The sequence below is a fragment of the Hirundo rustica genome, chromosome 9, assembly GCF_015227805.2.
Source record: "Hirundo rustica isolate bHirRus1 chromosome 9, bHirRus1.pri.v3, whole genome shotgun sequence".
Lineage (NCBI taxonomy): Eukaryota > Metazoa > Chordata > Aves > Passeriformes > Hirundinidae > Hirundo > Hirundo rustica.
Window position 1 is genome coordinate 5425500 of NC_053458.1, and position 18219 is coordinate 5443718.

Below are 18219 nucleotides of genomic sequence, written 5' to 3' on the forward strand. Positions count from 1 at the left end.
CACTTGATACCTTAATCAGTAAATGTTCTTGTAGCCAAGCACTTGATAAAGTGTCACTGTGAGAGGGAAAATAAAGGGCTTGTGAACACTTCAGCAATTTCCAAGCAGTCATGTGAGTTACGGACAGCAGGACTTCCCTGCTGGCTTTCATTTGTTGGGGAGATCTGCGAAGCTGCCCGAGGGTCCAGACCTCCTGTCAGGGATCTTTCAAGAGTCTTGCCGGAGGAATGCGGAGCCTAATAATCAGTTTTTAATTTTTCATATATCTGACATAACAAATAAGAGCTTAAGTGGCTGTGAATGCTCTGGTAGCTGAGTGGTTTATTTCACTTTCTGTCATTCTCATTGCCCCACTGCTTGCTCTCCAGTTCAAGGTGCTCCCCCCAAATGCAGGGATTTGGGGGTTTTGTTGTGGCTTTTTTTTTTGTTAGAGTCTGCATGAAGATAGGACAGCTGGAGAGGAAGGAATTTAGCTGGAGCACTCTTGGCTCTTGCCAGGTGAAGTTACCTCCTGATGGAAGTGTAAAATCGAGGGCACCACTGGTTTCCTCCTGAAGGACTGGCTCTGGCTGTCCTGGCTGTAAAGTGTTTGGGACTTAGCAGTGAAAAGTGTTCTGAAAGGATAAAATGCTACTATGTATTACACAGCTTTAATGGGGGCTGCAGCTTTTGGTGTTTCCCACCCCTCCCTTGTTCTCAGGTTTCAGTCTCTAAAATTCTTAGTTCTGTTGCCCAAGTCCTTAGGATTACTCTTGCTGAAGCTATTTGCTGATGTAATTTTGCAGGGCAGTAACGTAAGTACTGCTGTGCTCAGTTTATCAGCATTTTTTCAAAACAATTTGTACATCCAGGGCGTTTCTTTAAACGAGTTTTAAAAACGCCTCACACATCAGTGCCAAAGGCAAAAAGAAGGTATATTTCTCTCTTTTTTTTCTTCTTTTTCCCTTTTTGTTTTTTTAATGCAGCTGTTGGAAATAAAGAAAATGCAATGCACAGCTCCAGGGCTGTTTATAACTGATGTCTCTTGGCACCCAAAGCTGCCTGCCTTTCTTACATGTAAAGTTTTGCCCCAACATCAGGCCTAATTTATAGTTGATATCCAGGACAAGGAGAAGTCAAAGGAAAAGTGATGTTTCCTAGGAAATGAGAAGCCCTTGCCTGGCACTCATGAATTACAAGGCTGAACTTTTTAATGTGTCTCTCCTCCTTCTTTTGCTGGGTTTTGTCGCTGCCTCCAGTAACATTTTTCCTGACTATAGTACCATTGACTCCTGTGATAGTTTAATAGTTTCTGCTGTTTACACAGTTGTCACTTAAATTGTTGTGATTTAAATTTGCATGCAGAGTTGGTAAGTGCTCAGAGTTTACCGTGCTACCCCAAAGGTGATTTGTATTCTGGGCGCTGGAGTTGTCTTGGTAACACTTAGGTGACTGGAAACCATTTGCAGAGGGGAAGTTTAATTCTGATATTGCTCACCAGTTCCAGTCCTAGGGATCCAATCCAGGCTGGGTGGGTGTTTGGTTGTGACAAAACCTTCTAACTTTACCTTGTGGCCAGGACCTTCATGGGGTCCTGCCTGTGCTGCTATTTAGAGCAGACTTTGGCTGGGCATAGGAAAATTATTCCTCTAGTTGTGCCTTCATTTCTAACGTACTGAGCTGGAGGATGCTGTTCCTTCTGCTGGAGGCTGAATTCTTATCTCTGAAACTCGGTTTTTGGTTCTGATGCTACTTTCTGATTTCTGGAGGGTACTGATTAGCAGGGGTTACAGGTCACTTGCTGCAGTGCCAGTATATGTGATGTAACAGACTTCAAAGATAAAAAAGTTAATTTAAAAATCCAGCCTATTGCCTTGAAATTGTGCACACAGATTAATGGTTTTAGTGTATGTTAATTCTGGGGACCCAGATAATTACTGGAGTATTGCAAGTTTAGCACTCCATACTCCAGTAGCCAGGCATTTACAGACTGCTGTTTTGAATGGTCTAAAGTCATATTGCTGATTATTTTTTTATTGCTGAAGAGTGTCTGGTACTTTATTCTGACTGTCCTGGAGAGAAAAAAATGGTACTTTTATCACCTCCAGGGACCCAGTACAGAAAAGCATGAAGGCATGATAAAACAGTCATCTCAGAGACATTTTCATGGTCACTATCTCCTATAAATCCATTCACAGCTCTTCTTATGAAAATCACAGTGACAAAAGACTTAATCAGGAGACAAATGTTGATACAATGTCTTGAGTTTCTGGGTTTTCTTGCAGCAAAAAGTACGTCTTCTGTACTCCATTTAAATCTGGCCTTAAATAATAGCAGTGCATTACTGCCATACATCTTGGTGAAAGAAGCTTTTAGAGCTAATCTGAATTGGAGTAGCTACAGTGACTTCAGAGCAGACAAGCAATTTCTCACACCAGCTGAGGCCATGGTGCACATTGGGGATTTGGAATTACAGACTGAAATCTGCGGAGCTGTTTCTGCATCGTGCAAGAAATACTTTCTCTGCTTCTTGTTTTCCTTCCTTTTGTGAATGAACCACAGGAGAGTAAACCCAAAATCCACTTTTGTGCTGCTGGAAGAAAGATTGAGGCTTTGGTAGTGACTTATCTTAATAGAGTCTTCTCCTTTTTATATCTCTGGATGGTTTCCATAGGTTTTACATAGATTAATCACTCGGCCTCATGGAAAAAAAAAAGTTAAGAAACAAATGGGGGAGGGGGAGGAAGTAATAGTCATTGGATAATTTATCTATGTATGTCTTTGCTTATGGTACTTGATCTTTCAGCAGTGTTCGTGTGGGACTGCATAAGCAGTAAAAATTCACAGTTCCATAAAAATTTATGTTCCCTTTGTTCTTGTAAAACACAAGTAATCACAGAATAGTTTGGGTTGACCTTAAAGGTCATCTAGTCCAACTCCCTGCCATGGGCAGGGATGTCTTCAGTTAGATCAGGTTGCTCAGATTCCTGTCCACCCTGACTTGGAATGTTTCCAGGGACTGGGCATTCATCACCTCTCTGGAAAACCTGTGCCACTGTTTTGCAATGATGTAAAGAATACCTTCTTTATATCCTTCTATATTCCTTATATCTTCTATACTGTACAAAAATTCCATATTTTTAGACTTGTGTCTAAGTGGGCACTCCTCTGGATGCAGCCCAGGACATGTTTGGTTTCTGGGCTGTGAGTGCACATCTCCAGGTCGTGTCTGGCCTCACATCCACCAGCACCCCCAAATCCTTGACAGGCTGCCTCAGTCCTTCTCAGATACGTTTGGAAAACAGTTCAAAGACACAGGGGATTTGGTTATGCTTCTCAGTCATACTTTGTAAGGTTATGTTTTAAGATTCTTTCTTCTTGCAGAATCACAGGAATTGCTGATGAGCGTGACTGCTTAATAATGGAGTAAAAAGAAAAACTTCTGAAAGCAGAGAAATCTGTCTGCAGCTGATGCGTACCAGTGCTACCAGTGACATAGGGATTGCTTATTAAACTACACCTTCTCTGGGTTTGCTTTGGGATCATTTCCCCACAGAGCACTAACGGATGGAATGCTGCACAGGGCCAAAGGCAGGATGCTCCATCCTCATGGCTTTGTTGCATTTGGCTGGAAGGGGCTTGGTTTCTTAAATCAGGGGAAAACTCAATTCATCAACATCTCCTTGCTCAAAGGGGGAGGGTTGTTTGTGTTTAAAGGCAGCAGGCAAATTGGTTTCTCTTTGTCTTGGCCTTCCTGTGCTGTTGCCTTGCTAGTCCTCCATCTCCAGCGAGACTCACAGGTCCTTTGTTGCCTCCTGCCCATTTCCATGGCAGCCGATCCCGGCGTGGCCGGCCCAGGCCAAACAGCAAAACAGCCGAGGGTGGGAGCAGGGCAGAGCAGGAGCGAGAATGGAGCCTGTCACCAGGACTGGCTGTACGTAATTGCATGAATTCCAGCAAGTGCATCCCATGGTTTCAAGCCCCTGGAAGCTGTAAATAATGTGTTTTAATTAATAGGTTGCCAGGAGCTTTAAAGGAAATCAGATTGGACCGAGGGCTGCAGAATTTGGCAGCTGTGGTGGCTGGAGCACATGAGCGCTTTGACTAACTGCTGGTTGTTCATTTCATTTTAATTAAACGACTTGCAGAGCTGAAAGCTCCTGCCGTCCTCACCTGGGTCCTGTTGAAATCCATGATGTGTGGAGCTGGGGAATTGGGCAAAACTGGATGCCAATAGCAGGGGAGAGACTTTGTCTGAAGACTGTGGCAGGGCTGTTAACTTCAAAGTCATGCAAACCACAGCGTTTCCTGTATGGCATTTCTTAGGGCGATGCTTGTGGTTTGGGTTTTACGTTTTCTGTGTGTGCAGCGCGAATGGTGGTGACCAAGAAGCCTCTGATTTCCATCCTGTGTCAGCCCAGCATTAGGGCTGGCAGTGAGAAAGGAGCAGTTGCTCTTTGCAGACGCGTGAAGTTCTGCGGGATGACGTGCGCTGTACGCGTGACTCGTGTAGCATTTGGTAACACGCTGAGCTGCAGAAATGAGCAGAATGAGCAGTGTAAGGGCCACTGGAGGGGAGCTTTTAATGCCTTTTCCTGTCAGTATCTCCCAGCACAACCAGGGTTAGGGACTGGCTGTCTCTGCCTCGTTTTCTCTCAGTGTGCGCTGAGGTTGAGGGTGCTGCCGTGTGGCGTGGGGATGTGGTGGAGAGGAGGTGTCAAAGATGGAGCTATGCTGGCAGAAGTGGGAGCACGGGGGTATCTCAGATGGATAGATAAAAGGGAGTTGCCAGTCCCTGGTGGGGTCCCGCTTACCGACAATCTGCCTGCTGCTCCGCCGACCTCAGATCACAGCAACTGGAGAGTAAGGGGAAATGTGCCCACTAAAAACGTTGACATGGTTCCACCATCTGCTTCTACTGTATTAACTTTCCTGACTAATTGCATGTGTGATGCTGTGCCACATGGTAGCTTTGTTCTTTACATCAAAAGACAAAGCTGCTTTGTGTTTCCTGTGGACCTTTGAACCACACTTGCCATTGAAGGCCCTGTCAGTGTGACACAGTAGCTGTTGATGTCTTCTTGCCCTGATGATTAGAGGGCTCCGAATAAGTGTTCTCGGTCATACTTGTTAATAGGTTAAAGGCTACGGATGCGCGCATCATAATTTCCATGTTGTGCCTATTCAGTTCCCATCCCCAGGGTACAAGTATTTAATATTACAGTGCACAAAAAAGCATTTGACAACACATGGTGATGGGTGAAGAGGTTTGTGCTGGCATGGGGGAGCTGTGTGACCGATGCCCAGCTCTTAACCTGAGCGCTTTCCCTGGTGCCGTGCAGGATCCCGTCCGCTCGCGCTTCCTGGCAGAATATTAACAGACATTTGTTTGGCGCTGTTCCGCCGCAACAGACTTGGATCGGAGGATGAACCTGCTGTTCAGTCTGAAACGATGCTGGCTTTTGAGACGGGCTTGAAAATGCTTTTGTGTGTGATCCCTTACAACTCCCAGGGCTCTGATTCAGTGCTCTTAAAAAGCAAGATTCCTGGCAAATTAGTCGTTGGATACAATGAATGTCTTCTTTACAGAGCAGCTAACAGAGCTGTAGAAAAGGTGTCTTCACAGGTGCGTGCACAGGGACATCTGTGGCACTGGTCTGTCTAAAGACTGTTAACAACCAGGCTCTGGGATTTTTTTTTTAATTATCTTGAGTATTCCCAATGCGTTGCTGGCCAGTTAATTCTCTTCAAGTTCTTTTACTATAGCTATTGGTATAAGAAAGCTTTCTGTAGTGTTTGTTATGGCATGAGGGGTTTTCTGTGTGTATTTTTTGTTTTTGTAGCATTCCAGTTGTTACTTTCCATTTTCCATTTCTATTTTTGGTGTCTGAAGGAGTTACATATTTCAGGACTAGGGGAGCTTTCTAAAATAACGCTAGGACAATTTTTTTACTTCAAAAGTGCCATCATGTTGTTAGTAACAAAGTAAATGGAAAAAGGGAATGAAGCTGAAAACATTAAATTTGTCTCTTTAGAAAAATTTCTGTTCCTTTTATTGCTATTGACTCTTCATTCTTCCAAGAACTTTAGTGGGGTATTTTAATTATAATATTTTAGCCTCCCAGAAAGTAAACCATGGCACTTGGGTTTTTTCTTAACTGTACAGTTCTTGTATGTTTTACCCTGCAATTTACTGATTAAAGTAGGACCAAAAGAAAAAAACATCGATCCAACGTTAAGCAACTGGACCATGTATAAATTGACATAAAATGCAGTGCTACTTCTAATAAAAAATGCATAAATGCAGCAGAACCAAGCGAAATAACAGCTTTATTCCCCCTGCTGTTGGCTGCCAAACAGAATGCTCAGGTGTGTTGTTGCCCATGCAATTCCCTAATTGAGAGCACAAACGCTCATTGAATTTCCATACTGTCCAACCACATGGATTTGTGCATTGAACCAGCAATTCCTCCTCAGGCATCCCAGGTCTGTTACACTTCTGTACCCCCTGTCCCTATTTCCTACCCACACAAGACATCGTTTTGCCACTGCAGGGATTGAGTCGTCAGATCTCTGATTTAGTCTGTTGATCCTGACTCTTGCCTTTGCTTTTTTCCTTTTTTTCCCGTTCTTTGTTTTCCTAGAAACTGGGAGCTGTGCCTTGACTTCTGTTGGGCTTCCAGCATGTCCTTAGATTTGGATAATTTATATCCCAGGTCAGAGATACTTGTGCTGTTAGTCATTACCGCGTTTTTGGAAACAGATGATAGGAATGTCCTGCACGTGTGTTTTACTGTGCTTACAAACACAGAGCTCGCAGGTGTAAATATCAGGTTACTGTTTTTCCACACAGTCGTAAGGATCAGCATTCCGCCTGGACCCAGGCCAAGTTCTGCAAAACAGGGTTTAAACGGTGTTTGTTTCTCTTGCTGTTTTTTTTAAGGCTGATTTGCAGAGGAAGCGACTTTGCCTGCATTTCTGGTGTGTGATGGTGCTGCTCTGCTCTCAGTGGCAAAGGCGGCTGCTGAAATTGCTGCTGCTTCCCCGCAGATGTTCCGTGCTCTCAGAGCCCGTGTCGGCCGCGTGAGCTGAGGGCTCACACAGCAGTGTCAGGGCAGACCCCACCAGAGCAGTGACAAATGTGCAGCCAGGGGCTCAGGAGTTCCTGATGCTGAATGGAGCCCCAGATCACGCAGCTGCACTGAGTTCATCATACCTGGCTCTGTGCAGGGTTAGGTCCCCTGGGATTATCCCTGCGTGCAAACTTGGTGTGAAATTCTGCTGGAGGTGCCACATTTTGCTTTGGTGCACTTTAACCTCACGGTGTGTACGCTAAATTCAGGCAACAAGAACTTAAATGCTGTGTCCAAGCTGTGAGAGGCAAATTCTGCGGCTGTAAACTCCAGTGTTGTGATGTTTTATGTCATAGCATGAGCCAGGTAAGAAAAGGTGGCACATCAGGCTTCAGGGGTATTCTTTGCTATCCCCTCCACTGATTTGGGAGATTTTCTTGCCACCATCTATGAAAAAGGAATCATACTTAACAACATCAAACAGAGCAGAGACGGTGTAGGGAGGCCTGCATTTTCCTTATAGCTCACTTTGTGAAAGGATCTGCGTTCACATGTCTTTGTCTCTTTTCTCTGTCCGCGCTCACGTGCCTTAGCCTCATTTCTCTAATTTTCTGAGTAACTGAAGGCAATTTTATCCATCAACTTTATGGCTGTTCTCTTTCCCTGGTACCTGTCTGATAAGCTATGAGCATATGTGTAGGTGGGAACCAAAATTGCTCCATCAACTCAACCACTTCTGCTTTTCTGTCTTAATATACTTGCTCTCAGAAATAGCTTTCAGTCTGTTTTGTCCTCAGGAAACCTGGCTTTTGTCATTGGGGCATTGACTCAGTGCACATGGGGCTTCTGTCATCGGGGGCTTTGGTTTAGGCTGAGGGTTATAAAATCTGTGCTGAAAACAGACATCATAGGGTGTCATTAAAACATCTGAGATCAATTTTGCGCGGAGACCACTGCGACCGGTAATTATTATGGACTTCGGGGATGTTTCATCAGGGTAGAGTTTGGCCCCTAGTGTTCAATTCCCAGAAATAGAAAGACTGAATAATATTAAGTGCCTCTTGAGGAATTTGTGGACGTCCTTCATTGTGAAATAACATACACGTAGTTGCTGCCCCAAGAGCTTCTGTCATGCAACAATGTCTTGCGTGTTAAAAGAAGGCAAAACAAAACCCAGAGACAGACAAAGCTGGCAATTCTGTCAGCAAAAGCCAGTGTGGATGAGCTTCAGTCAAAGAAATATTTAGAAACAAACTGGAAAGTCAGAGCATACCAAATCCTTTGAAAAGGTCATGACTGGAGCAATATGGAGTTCTGGAAGCACGTTCAGCTTTTGCAGCAGAGCGCTGGCTGCTCTTTTGCGCACAGAGGAAATCTTGACTCGAGCGTAAGATAAGGTGACCGCGCGGTCAGACGTGGGGGAGAGACGTGGGCAGGCCCTTGGCTGTGCCACAGATGTGCTGCACCAGTTCTGGCACGTCATTTAATGTCCCTGTACCTGTAAGGGAGGACATGACTTGTGCATTTTCAAGTCCTCAGATCTCTTAAGGGGAGCAAGTTTTCTGATTATCCCTTCCATTCAGTGCTACCTTGTACAACCTTTGTTGTAAGAAAAACTCCATTTGCCAAAGGCAAACCTTGTCTGTGCTCTTGGCAGCCTTCTTGGCGCTGTTGCTGGATGAGATGTTGTCGGTGGCACGTTTTGTGGGTGCTTTCTCACACCTGCTGCAGTGTCACACAGCAGTGAGGTTGATTGGTCACATCCAGAGGTGACTGCAGGCTGGACAGGGCTGTTGCTGAGCAAAGCTGCAGTGTGTTTCAGATGCTGGTAAGAAAATATCTCCCTTCTTGTCCTTCCCCTGCAGAAGGACATCATTTCCCAATGTACAAGTACAGTGTTGGGGAAGGTGGTTGGTTTTCTTGTGGGTTTGTTTGTTGTTTTTTTTTTATCCAGAGACTTGAGCACTGAGGTGATGGGGCTTCCTGGAGAATAAAAATGAGGAAATTGTCACAAATCCTGGGTTTGTCCAGCTTAAAAGATGGCTTATGATTTATGAGTGGATTTTTAAAAGATGGAGAAAGCTGAGGGAAGAATGGAGGGAGCAGATGTTGGAGGGAGCCTTGCCTGAAGGAGTGTGGCGCCTGTTCCTCTGAGGGGAGTGAGGCAGCGCTTGAGCTTTCTGCCTGGGCTGTTCCAGCTGTGAAGCTCCCGAGGACAAAGCCCCAGAGCCCCGAATAAGCCTTCAAAATTGCGAGGAGAAGTTGTCCTGAATACCAAGCAGTGTTTGACAGACCTCTGATGCCCTCTAAGGTGGACGCCGCTCCAAGTGGACTTCTTGTCCGTGATTTCTCTTCTGGGAAGAAGAGGAATCCTGCTTTTCCTGTTGGTGAAACATGGGTTGTAGGGACAAGTGCTGCATTCATTAGACCAACATATATATTTGATAATGACAACAGCAACCTGAGGACGGGTTGGGGAAAAATATTGTTCAGTTTTACCTTGATATATGTGAGTAAATTTAGGAAAAAAGGCCTGTATTTGTTAGTTGAAGTCACTTAGATTTCATACTTGAGAACAGTATGTTTCAGCCTTCTGCTTTTCCTGGGTTTCATGGCTTTGCCATTTTCCTTTCATTAAATTCAATATTAAACGTGAAAACGGATTTGAATAATTCTTAATAGGAGGCTTATACATATTACCAATTAAAATGCACAGAAGTGGGTACCTTTGATACTAATGAAAAATCACAAGTGACATCTCTTTTTCTTCTTTTAAAGTTGTTGGTTTGATTTGATTGATCTGAGGGGCTTCAGGCTCTGCAGCTGCACGTTTTGGTTGCTTGAGCAGCAGCTTCAGGCAGCCCCAGAGCCTCTGGCTGGGCTTCTGTCAATGGGGCGTTGTTTTCTGGGCTGTTTCAGGGGGTCTTGGGGAGAACTTTCTTTAGAATGTGTTTCATGTGGAGTATCAAAGGGACCATGGCCTGTGCCCGAGCACTGGCTCTTTGAGGGGATCTGATTAATCTTGCTTTATGAAAGTAATTGCCTGCTGAGATGGCAGCTTCGAAAGAAGTGGCTGGATTCACAGAATGGTTAAATATTCCCTTTCATTACTTCAAGGTGTCCTTAGTTGCATGAAAATAAAAAGGACGTGATGATCCACATCCACTAGGATTTCCTGGCATCTCGACTCTGGGATCTTCTCTTGTTGCTGTTTTATAGCTGCAAGCCAGCACGTTCCTGGGATTCCCATGGCAAGGGTTTGGCAGCGATGGTGGCAGAGGCGCTGCGAGGGGTCAGGCTCCCAGCACAAGGTGTTTGGATGCCTGAAGGAGGGAATGCAGCACCTGCTGGGAGCAGGAAACCTCTCTGGGGCGGGGTGTCCACACTCCCTGTGACGCCTCCTCCTTTGCAAAGCCAACAGCAGCAGCTGAGAGGACTCGGGCTGCAGATGGTGGTTAGGATTTTCAGATCTGCTTAAGGACAGCTAAGACATCCTTGGGGTATAAAACCTGATCAAAGGATTGGGGATCAATAGCATGGATTCTTTTTGAAGGGCAAGGACGCTGTCAAAGTATGTGGTTAGGGCTCAGTCTCCTGCTCCAATTGTTTTCTGAGTTTGGGAGTATATATCAAGTTTGTGGTGAACATAACTTCTTTTTTTTTTTAATCATTTTCTTCTGTTGCTGGAAATTTCTGTGTGGGAGTGGCATTTGCGATGTCCTGGTGGCTGTGTTTGTGATTCAGGAGCTGGCTGAGGTTATAAACTGAAAACGACTGTTTGCTGTTGAGTTTTGTGTAGCTCAGAAGCTTTCCTGAGCTGAATCATGAGCACAGCCCTTACCTTTCTCTGGGAAGCAGAAAACCTCGTTGGGCCAAGCCAGAGCTGGGGTGTGTTTTGCTCACTCTGAGGCTGGATTGATGGAGGTGCAGAGTGACCCATAAATAGGATGTGTTTTGTTCCGGGAGGAGCTGGCTCCTGTCCCGTTACCCACCGAGCTGTGGTTGGCACCTCTCAGGGCACAGGGGTGCTGATGTTTAAGCTCCTCATTATCACATCCTGCTGAGCTGGGCTGTTTTATTGCTGCAGAAGGATCACGGCAAAACTTTGATTGTCTGGGGTTTTTTATTATATTTTGCTCCGTTTTTACAGCATCTTGGGTGAGACTGTTTTTTGCTAGAAGACTGAATATTGGCTGCAAATGAGAGCAGATACACTGTTTGATGGGAAGTCTGGTGTTGATTCAGAAATTAAAATAGGAGCAGGATCTGCGTAGAGGAATGAGGGTAATGGAGCAAATTAAACCAGTTTTCAATGAGTTTGGTGTCTGGGGGTTTTACTCCCTAATTGCCACCTTCCCTCTGCCACAAACCCACCCTGGGATGAGATGCAGAGTCTGGGCAGCCCACGGAGCAGATCAGCCCTGTGGCCACGTTCTGCCCTTATCTCCCTCTGTGGAAATGTGACTTGGATTGTTCTCTATTGAACTCCCAATCTTACGAAATTTGTGGGATTAGATTTATTTTCCACATCTCTCCCCTCTTTTAGAATTTTTAGAATTGGTGGAAGTTGGCCAAGAGTTATGAGGGGAGAAAATGGGAAGAGGGCATGGTTTGCAGAGTCTTTGTGGGTTAACACTCAAGGATGCTCTCACCGGCCTGGTTTTCTGTCTGGATACACAACCCAGAGTTTGAACAAAACCCTTTGTCTAAAAATCCCGTGTTTATAGTGTTAGAACTATGTAGGGTTCATTGTCTCATGAGAAAAAAAACAAACCCTCCTTTACAGGCCAGTTGTAGTAAGAAAATAATGCTTTTTTTAATGTGCTTTTACATCTCTGCTACACAGAACTGTTGATAAAAGAGGAAACGTGTTCATTCTGCTTTTCAGCTGTTGGTTTGGGGAAATCAGGAGTAGCAAGAAACAAAACTATTTTAGAGCTGAGTATTGCTTAATATTAAAGATACGCAAAATAGGAATAAACAAAGTGTGAATTGGAAATTGAATCGTGGAGTGTGTGGTGTTTTGTAAGGAGTGACTGGAAAGGTGTGTACCTGCTTTGTAAAGCCTTTAAAAGTGAGGCAAAAGTTAAGTGAGGTTAAATGAGGTGACTGAGGGCAGTGGGAGGATGTTGGGTTTTATTAGAAAGAGGGAAAAAGAATGAGTCCTGGAGTTTTCCATTAGATTCAGATACCTTGTTTGGGTTAGGGTCAGGGAATTGATCTTTCAGAAGTAGATATTTTTGGAAGTTGGAAGTCACATTTATATCATGCAGTCCCTGCTCCTGGCCAGTACAGGGCTTGTTCCTTTCGGTGTATATTTATTCCCTCCAGTCTAATTAAACACGTCCCCAGTCACTGCTTTTTTGTCGATTCACTCTGTAAATGTTCATGTTCAAAACCACTTTCCCTGGGTTCCCTGCTTTTAATTTGCTGCAGGGATGACCCCTGAATCCTTACTTGCAGTTCAGGAGAAGAGATGTGAGTAATGGAACAGAAAAGGACATTTTGGAAAACGAGCGGCCGTGTTGGGCTTGATGCGGTTTTACTTAAAATTCAGTGCGTTAGGGCATTTTTCTGTCACTGCTGGGTAAAATTGAAACCTTTCCTCTTGCCTTGCCTTTTTTTCTGGGAGAGGAGAAGCAGAATGCCTGACTTTACCTAAGGCCTCCTTTGGAGAGCTGCCCAGGCCAGGGCTGGAGCCGAGCCCCGCGGTGACACGGGAGCCAGCGGCGTTTGTGACAGATCCATCCAGCTGCCCACGAGGGAAAGGAAAAGCAGGAACCGAAGGCAAATGAAGCGAGAGCCCAAGGAGAGGCAGGCTCTGCTCTGCTCTGCTCTGCTCTGCTCTCAGGGCAGGAGATGAAAGGCTCCGTGCGCTCCGGGAGCCGCCTCTCTTCTCGTTCCAGGTGTCCCAGGTATCGCTTTGCCCCCCGAGGAGCAGCGGCTCGGGGATGCTGGGACCGCTCGCTCCTGTTTGTTTGTGTTCACCTGAGACACGTGAGCAGAGCTGCCCGCGCTGCTTATGGCACAGGAAGCGGATCTCAGGGGGACAATTCATTTTGCTTGACTGTTTCCGAGCCAGGTGAAAGCGTAAAATGAACCCGTGTCCTCCCCATCATCCAAAAGGGATGCATTTATTTATTTTACATTTTAACGCGCCGCTGGCAATTTATGGTGTGGGCCTTGATGAATTATTGATAGGAGGAAGGTGTATAACATGGGAGATTAATAAAAAGGATTATCAGACTTCAAAAAGGAAAAGGAAGGAAAAAACAGAGAGCTGATATTTTAATTAACTGCTCCCTGCCTGCGTTGTGATCCCAGAGACATGAGGATTGAGCGCCAGAAGGTAAATCTGGTTGGAAATAAAATGATTCCAGGCTTGCATTAGAGGTGAGAAATAAGACAGTGCTTCACTATTCTTGTGGTTTGAATAATCTGAGATGCTGTTTGCAACAAGAAGTGGAGTTATTGGAATTGAGATTTTTTTTTTCCCCCTCATTCTCCAGAATCTGGTTCATTTAGGAGCAGAAGAGGAGTAAATGTATTGTTCTCTTTAAAAAGTGCATCCTGAGAGATTGTACAGCTGCTTAGTGGTGCTTTGCAGTGTTTTCCTGCTGGATGTGTGCTCAGGGAAGCTGCATGTTTTGTGTGCTAGAAAATGCTTCATTTCAGCCACGTAGGTCTCTCCAGCACACAGAAATGCTCCATGTTTCCTGCGTGGGCACGTGAGGGATACTGAACATGATTCCCTTCCTGACAGCACTCATGTAGGTAAACCAAGAAAGGAAAGGAAAAGATCAAACCCCGGAGGCTTATTTGTTGTGTTTAATGTTTGAAAATGTTTGCTGGAAGAGGTATTGATGTAGCAATATGTGTGCACGTGACTTGTAAGGGAGAACGGCTTGGCAAGCCCAGGGCTCGCTGTGAGGGCAGCTAAGCCATGGAACAGGTTGCCCAGGGAGGTTCCTCTTGGAGTTTTTTTCCTGCCAGAGTGGATAAAACACAGAACAGCCTGGTCTGACCTCTGAGCTGAGCCTGTCTTGAGCAGGAGGTTGGACTTGGTGACCTGCTGAGGTCCTTCATTACCTGAATTTTCCTGTGATCCTATTAGGTTGTGAGCAGCTTTGCAGGGGGAAGAGACAAATCTCCCTGCCAGCACTTCCTGTGTCAGTTGGTGGCTAACAAAGGTAGATACCAGTTAGCCAGAGAGCATTTCACTTCAATGTGGTGGCACTGAGCCCCAGCCCTCACTCAGGACTCAGCAGAAGAGCCCCTGAAGTCTCCACTGCCAAAGCAGTGAGCGAGAGGTGTCACATCAACGCTCAGGCCTCAGCCTGAAGGGACCAAAGAGATGTAGAATTTTCTCTTTCTGCCACAGTGGGAAGATGCTGACTGGAACTGCAGAGCTCTTGGTGCTGCACTGCTGGCACAGATGAATAGACCAATTAATTGCTTGAGTTCATGTCTTGCATCTTTTTCAAGCCCTAGATTAATGCAAGCAAAGCAAAGAGCGTGGAGTGGTTGACATTTGATGAAATGAGTGTTGGTATTTGAGGGAGTGCTTTATGATCATCTGCTGTGGTGACAGATGTACTAACAAGCCATGAATGAATGGCATGGATAGAAACATTATTATTTAGATTATAGTACTCAAAAGGTGATACTTGTTTGTCTTACCTGTCTGTAAATCATGCAGCATGCTTTCAGTTCCATGAAGGCAGCAGCTTTTTATAGTAAAAGCCTTAGAAAATCACCTAGTAAAAGAACACCCCTGTTATTTGAATGGCTGGAAAAAGACATGGAAAGGTGAATCCTTGCCAAATAATGGAGCTCTAGTGAGAGGAACACCCATGTATGATATATGTGGGACCCTGTCACGAAGAAGCGATGTTGAATGTGAAATTAATCCTCTTAGTACCGAGAAATCCGTATCGTCCTTGGTGGGGCTGGGTGCAATGGAGACCTTTTGCACTGTTTATATTCATGCCAAGTACTTTCTTCTTTTCTTGCAGCAAAGAAAACTTGTGCTGAGTCAGATTTCACTTGTGACAACGGGCACTGCATCCCAGCCAGGTGGAAATGTGACGGGGAAGAAGAATGTCCCGACGGGTCAGATGAATCAGAAGCAGCATGCAGTGAGTAGCACAAAGTGGTGACTCTCAGACATGTTCTGTTATCAAAGCACAGAGAAACTGAAGCTGTTATTCCCAGCACTTGCAGGATAATCTGTCAGTTTATGCTTGTGTTAGAACAAAAATTACAGACACAAAAGATTCGGGTCATTCAAATCACGTGGTTTATAAAGTTTCACATGTACCCGTTTTCCAGGCTGTGATACAGGCGGTGCTATCTAGTCTGGATTTCTGTCTGCAGGGGAATTGTAAACATCTTGAGCTGCTTGTCAGGCTCATGATCAACAGCAGTGCCAGAAGTGTCACACTTACCTGGGATCAGGCTTTTGGAAACTGAGATTTGGTGTTTTGCATGGTAACATATTGGGATTTATCATCACTGCAGACAGCACTTCTGTTATTTCAGAGGAGCTTTGCAATGTTAACTGCATTGCTCAATCTTCATTTTCTGTTTTTCCTCTGATAACAAATGAAAAAAGCAGCAGATGAAAGATGAGGAATGTAAAATAACTAAAGCTGAGAGTAAGTCTGACAGATGTTACTGCAGGTAACATCCTTCAAAAACCCAGTAAGTAAAAAGAACGTTCTTGATTTTCACGTAGTGCATTTTATCATCTCCTTTTGAGGAGGCTCATTTGTGCTCCATTGTTCTAGAACTGTGAAGGGCTGTCTGATGTTGAGCTGAAGGGAATCCCAGGGATATTTAAATGAAAATACTAATATGTAGACTTTTATTTGTGTGCTTACTTATATCTGCCGATTTGTTCTTGCCAGAGTAAGAAACTAGTACAGGCCATTCCATTGAATTTCCAGTCATGTACTTCACAAATATTCCCATGAGTCAGAAGCAGTGTTGGAGGAAGTATTTTATCAGATCTCACCAGATTGGGGTACATAGAGGACTTCAAAATCAACCATACTTTTATTTTTAATCCTAGTACCAGTCCTACTTTCTCCCTAATTAAGGGAGATGAATGCGCTTCCCTTGCATAAAATGAATTGAATCATTTTTGCAGCTGCGTACAGGCTACAGAAAAAATCACCTCAATAAATGCATTAACATATTTATGTACTGCATTTGTTGGTCTTTCACCCTGCATCCTCCTTAGTTAAAAGCTGTCTCATTAATGCTACTTCCACTACCTGATTGTCTGGAGGGGGCTGAATAACTAAGCAGCTTCATTTGCTGCAGTCTCTGCCTGCAGATCTCGTGTCAGATGGCTGTAGCACAAGCTGGGGATGGGCCACGCAGCACTGAGATCCCTCATGATTTCTGTTAATCATCTTCCATTCCTTTCCTTCCCATTTCACCTTACATTTTTTTCCCCATGCTTATTTCATCCGCTGGGGAAATCAGCCTTAAATCTTAAGTATCACAAAAGAAACTTGACCTGAGCTTCAGATTGTTACCATATGGGATTGCTGTCCTCAGAGAAAAGTAATTTGTTCAGATTTTTGTGATTTCTTGATATTTTTTTAATCTTTTTTTTTTCCTCCTACTTGAAACTTTCTAAGAGACCAAAGTCTGTTGTTCTCTGGTGGTTCTTCAGTTCAGAAAAATAGATAGCCCATGAAACATTTTCCTGCAACACAGGAAGAAGTTTGTTCGTGTTCTGTTAAAGAAACTGTTAAAGAGTGTTGGGCTTTCCTTGTAATTTGGCCCATTACTGTAAAAGGATTCTATGTAAATGTATTTAAGATGACAGAAATGTAATGACAGAAAATGCAGAATGTATAGATGAACGTTCCTGTATGATACTTCTCTCCAGTCCCATTTTCTCTCTCCCTGATGAAATCAAGGCTGCACTTTCTTCCTGTGTCAAGGGTTGACTGCAGGGCCTGTGATTGTCTCATTTTCCTGCTTAGAATGCAGCCCAGCCCTGTGGAGGGGCCTGCCCTGCAGAGCTTCCCTAGGGAAGGGACAGGTTGGGAAGTGAGAGATTTCTCACCTCTGTTAAGATCAAACTGCTTTATAAAATCAATGGCTTTCAGACAGGCCACATAATTACCAGCACCTCTGCCAGGATCTGGGGTTACTCCTCAGTTAATGCAATACTGGGACATTGTCCATGGTCCATTCAATCCAGGGAGTTTAAGAGCATCAATAATGCTGACTGTTGCATTTTAGGAGCACTTTGAGCTTCGAATGTGGTGAAAACAAGGCTGTTCCTCACAGCATTTAGCCCCCTGCTAAATGGCTTTTTACCTTCTGAATGCTTTTGTGGTGTGTTTTTAAATATAGTTTGTGCTCCCTTATTGCTAGTTAGGGATGTCCTGTCCCCATCTCTTCTGCTTGGTTGAAGGTAGCAGTTTATGGGGTTTCGTTTGGTTGTGGTTCTTTTGGTTTTGTTTTTTTACAGAATCAAAATTGCACTTTGGTTTTTCTGTTTCCCCAGTCTCTGAAGTTGCTCAGCTTTGTAGCTAACAATATCCTCTCCAGGGACATTAGCCATTCCCAGGTGTTCAGGACAGCCTGACCTGTGTCCTGTTGGATGGGTGAGATGGCATCACAGCTGGCCTGATTTCTGCTGGAGCTGTGATGTTTTCACCTTTTCTGCCATCCATGCAATTATTATTATTATTTTAACTCTGTTCTTCAAGGCACTGAGTGTGTCTGGGAGTGGTGGCTGTAAGGGTGTCTCATGAGTCCCACTGAATCCTCAGCTGATGAAATCTCCAGGACTTCTCCCTGTTGTGGGTTTTGGTTCTAGTTGAAGGCTGATTAGTTTCTAGCATGGACTGATTTCAGAGGAGATGGTTATCCAGGCTTTTGTTTTGAAATGGGTGATTGTAAATAAGAAACTGCTTGTATTTCTTCATTTTTCTGCAGGACAGGTCTCTGGCACCTGCAGAAGATTTTTGGTAGCTCACTGTACTCTGCATTGGAGAGCCCACCACATGCAGAGCCCTGGCCCTGTTTGTCCTCACTGTCACTAAAGCAGCCCAGCGTGGCTCGGTGATGCCCTGGGGCTCTGCTTATGACTGTGGAAGGATTCCTCACCTTTTCCTTACCCGGTTTCTTGGAGCTCAGA

At 44.6% G+C, this 18219-nt stretch overlaps 1 protein-coding gene across 3 annotated transcripts in view; it reads left to right on the forward strand.

The window, feature by feature from the left end:
- Positions 1 to 18219, forward strand: part of LRP8 (LDL receptor related protein 8) — a 167666-nt gene that overhangs the window by 87553 nt on the left and 61894 nt on the right. For all 3 annotated transcript variants that reach the window (XM_040072797.2, XM_040072798.2, XM_040072799.2), the window contains one exon: positions 15068 to 15190. In XM_040072797.2, the coding sequence (XP_039928731.1) occupies positions 15068 to 15190 (123 nt within the window). The remainder of the gene's footprint in view (positions 1 to 15067; positions 15191 to 18219) is intronic.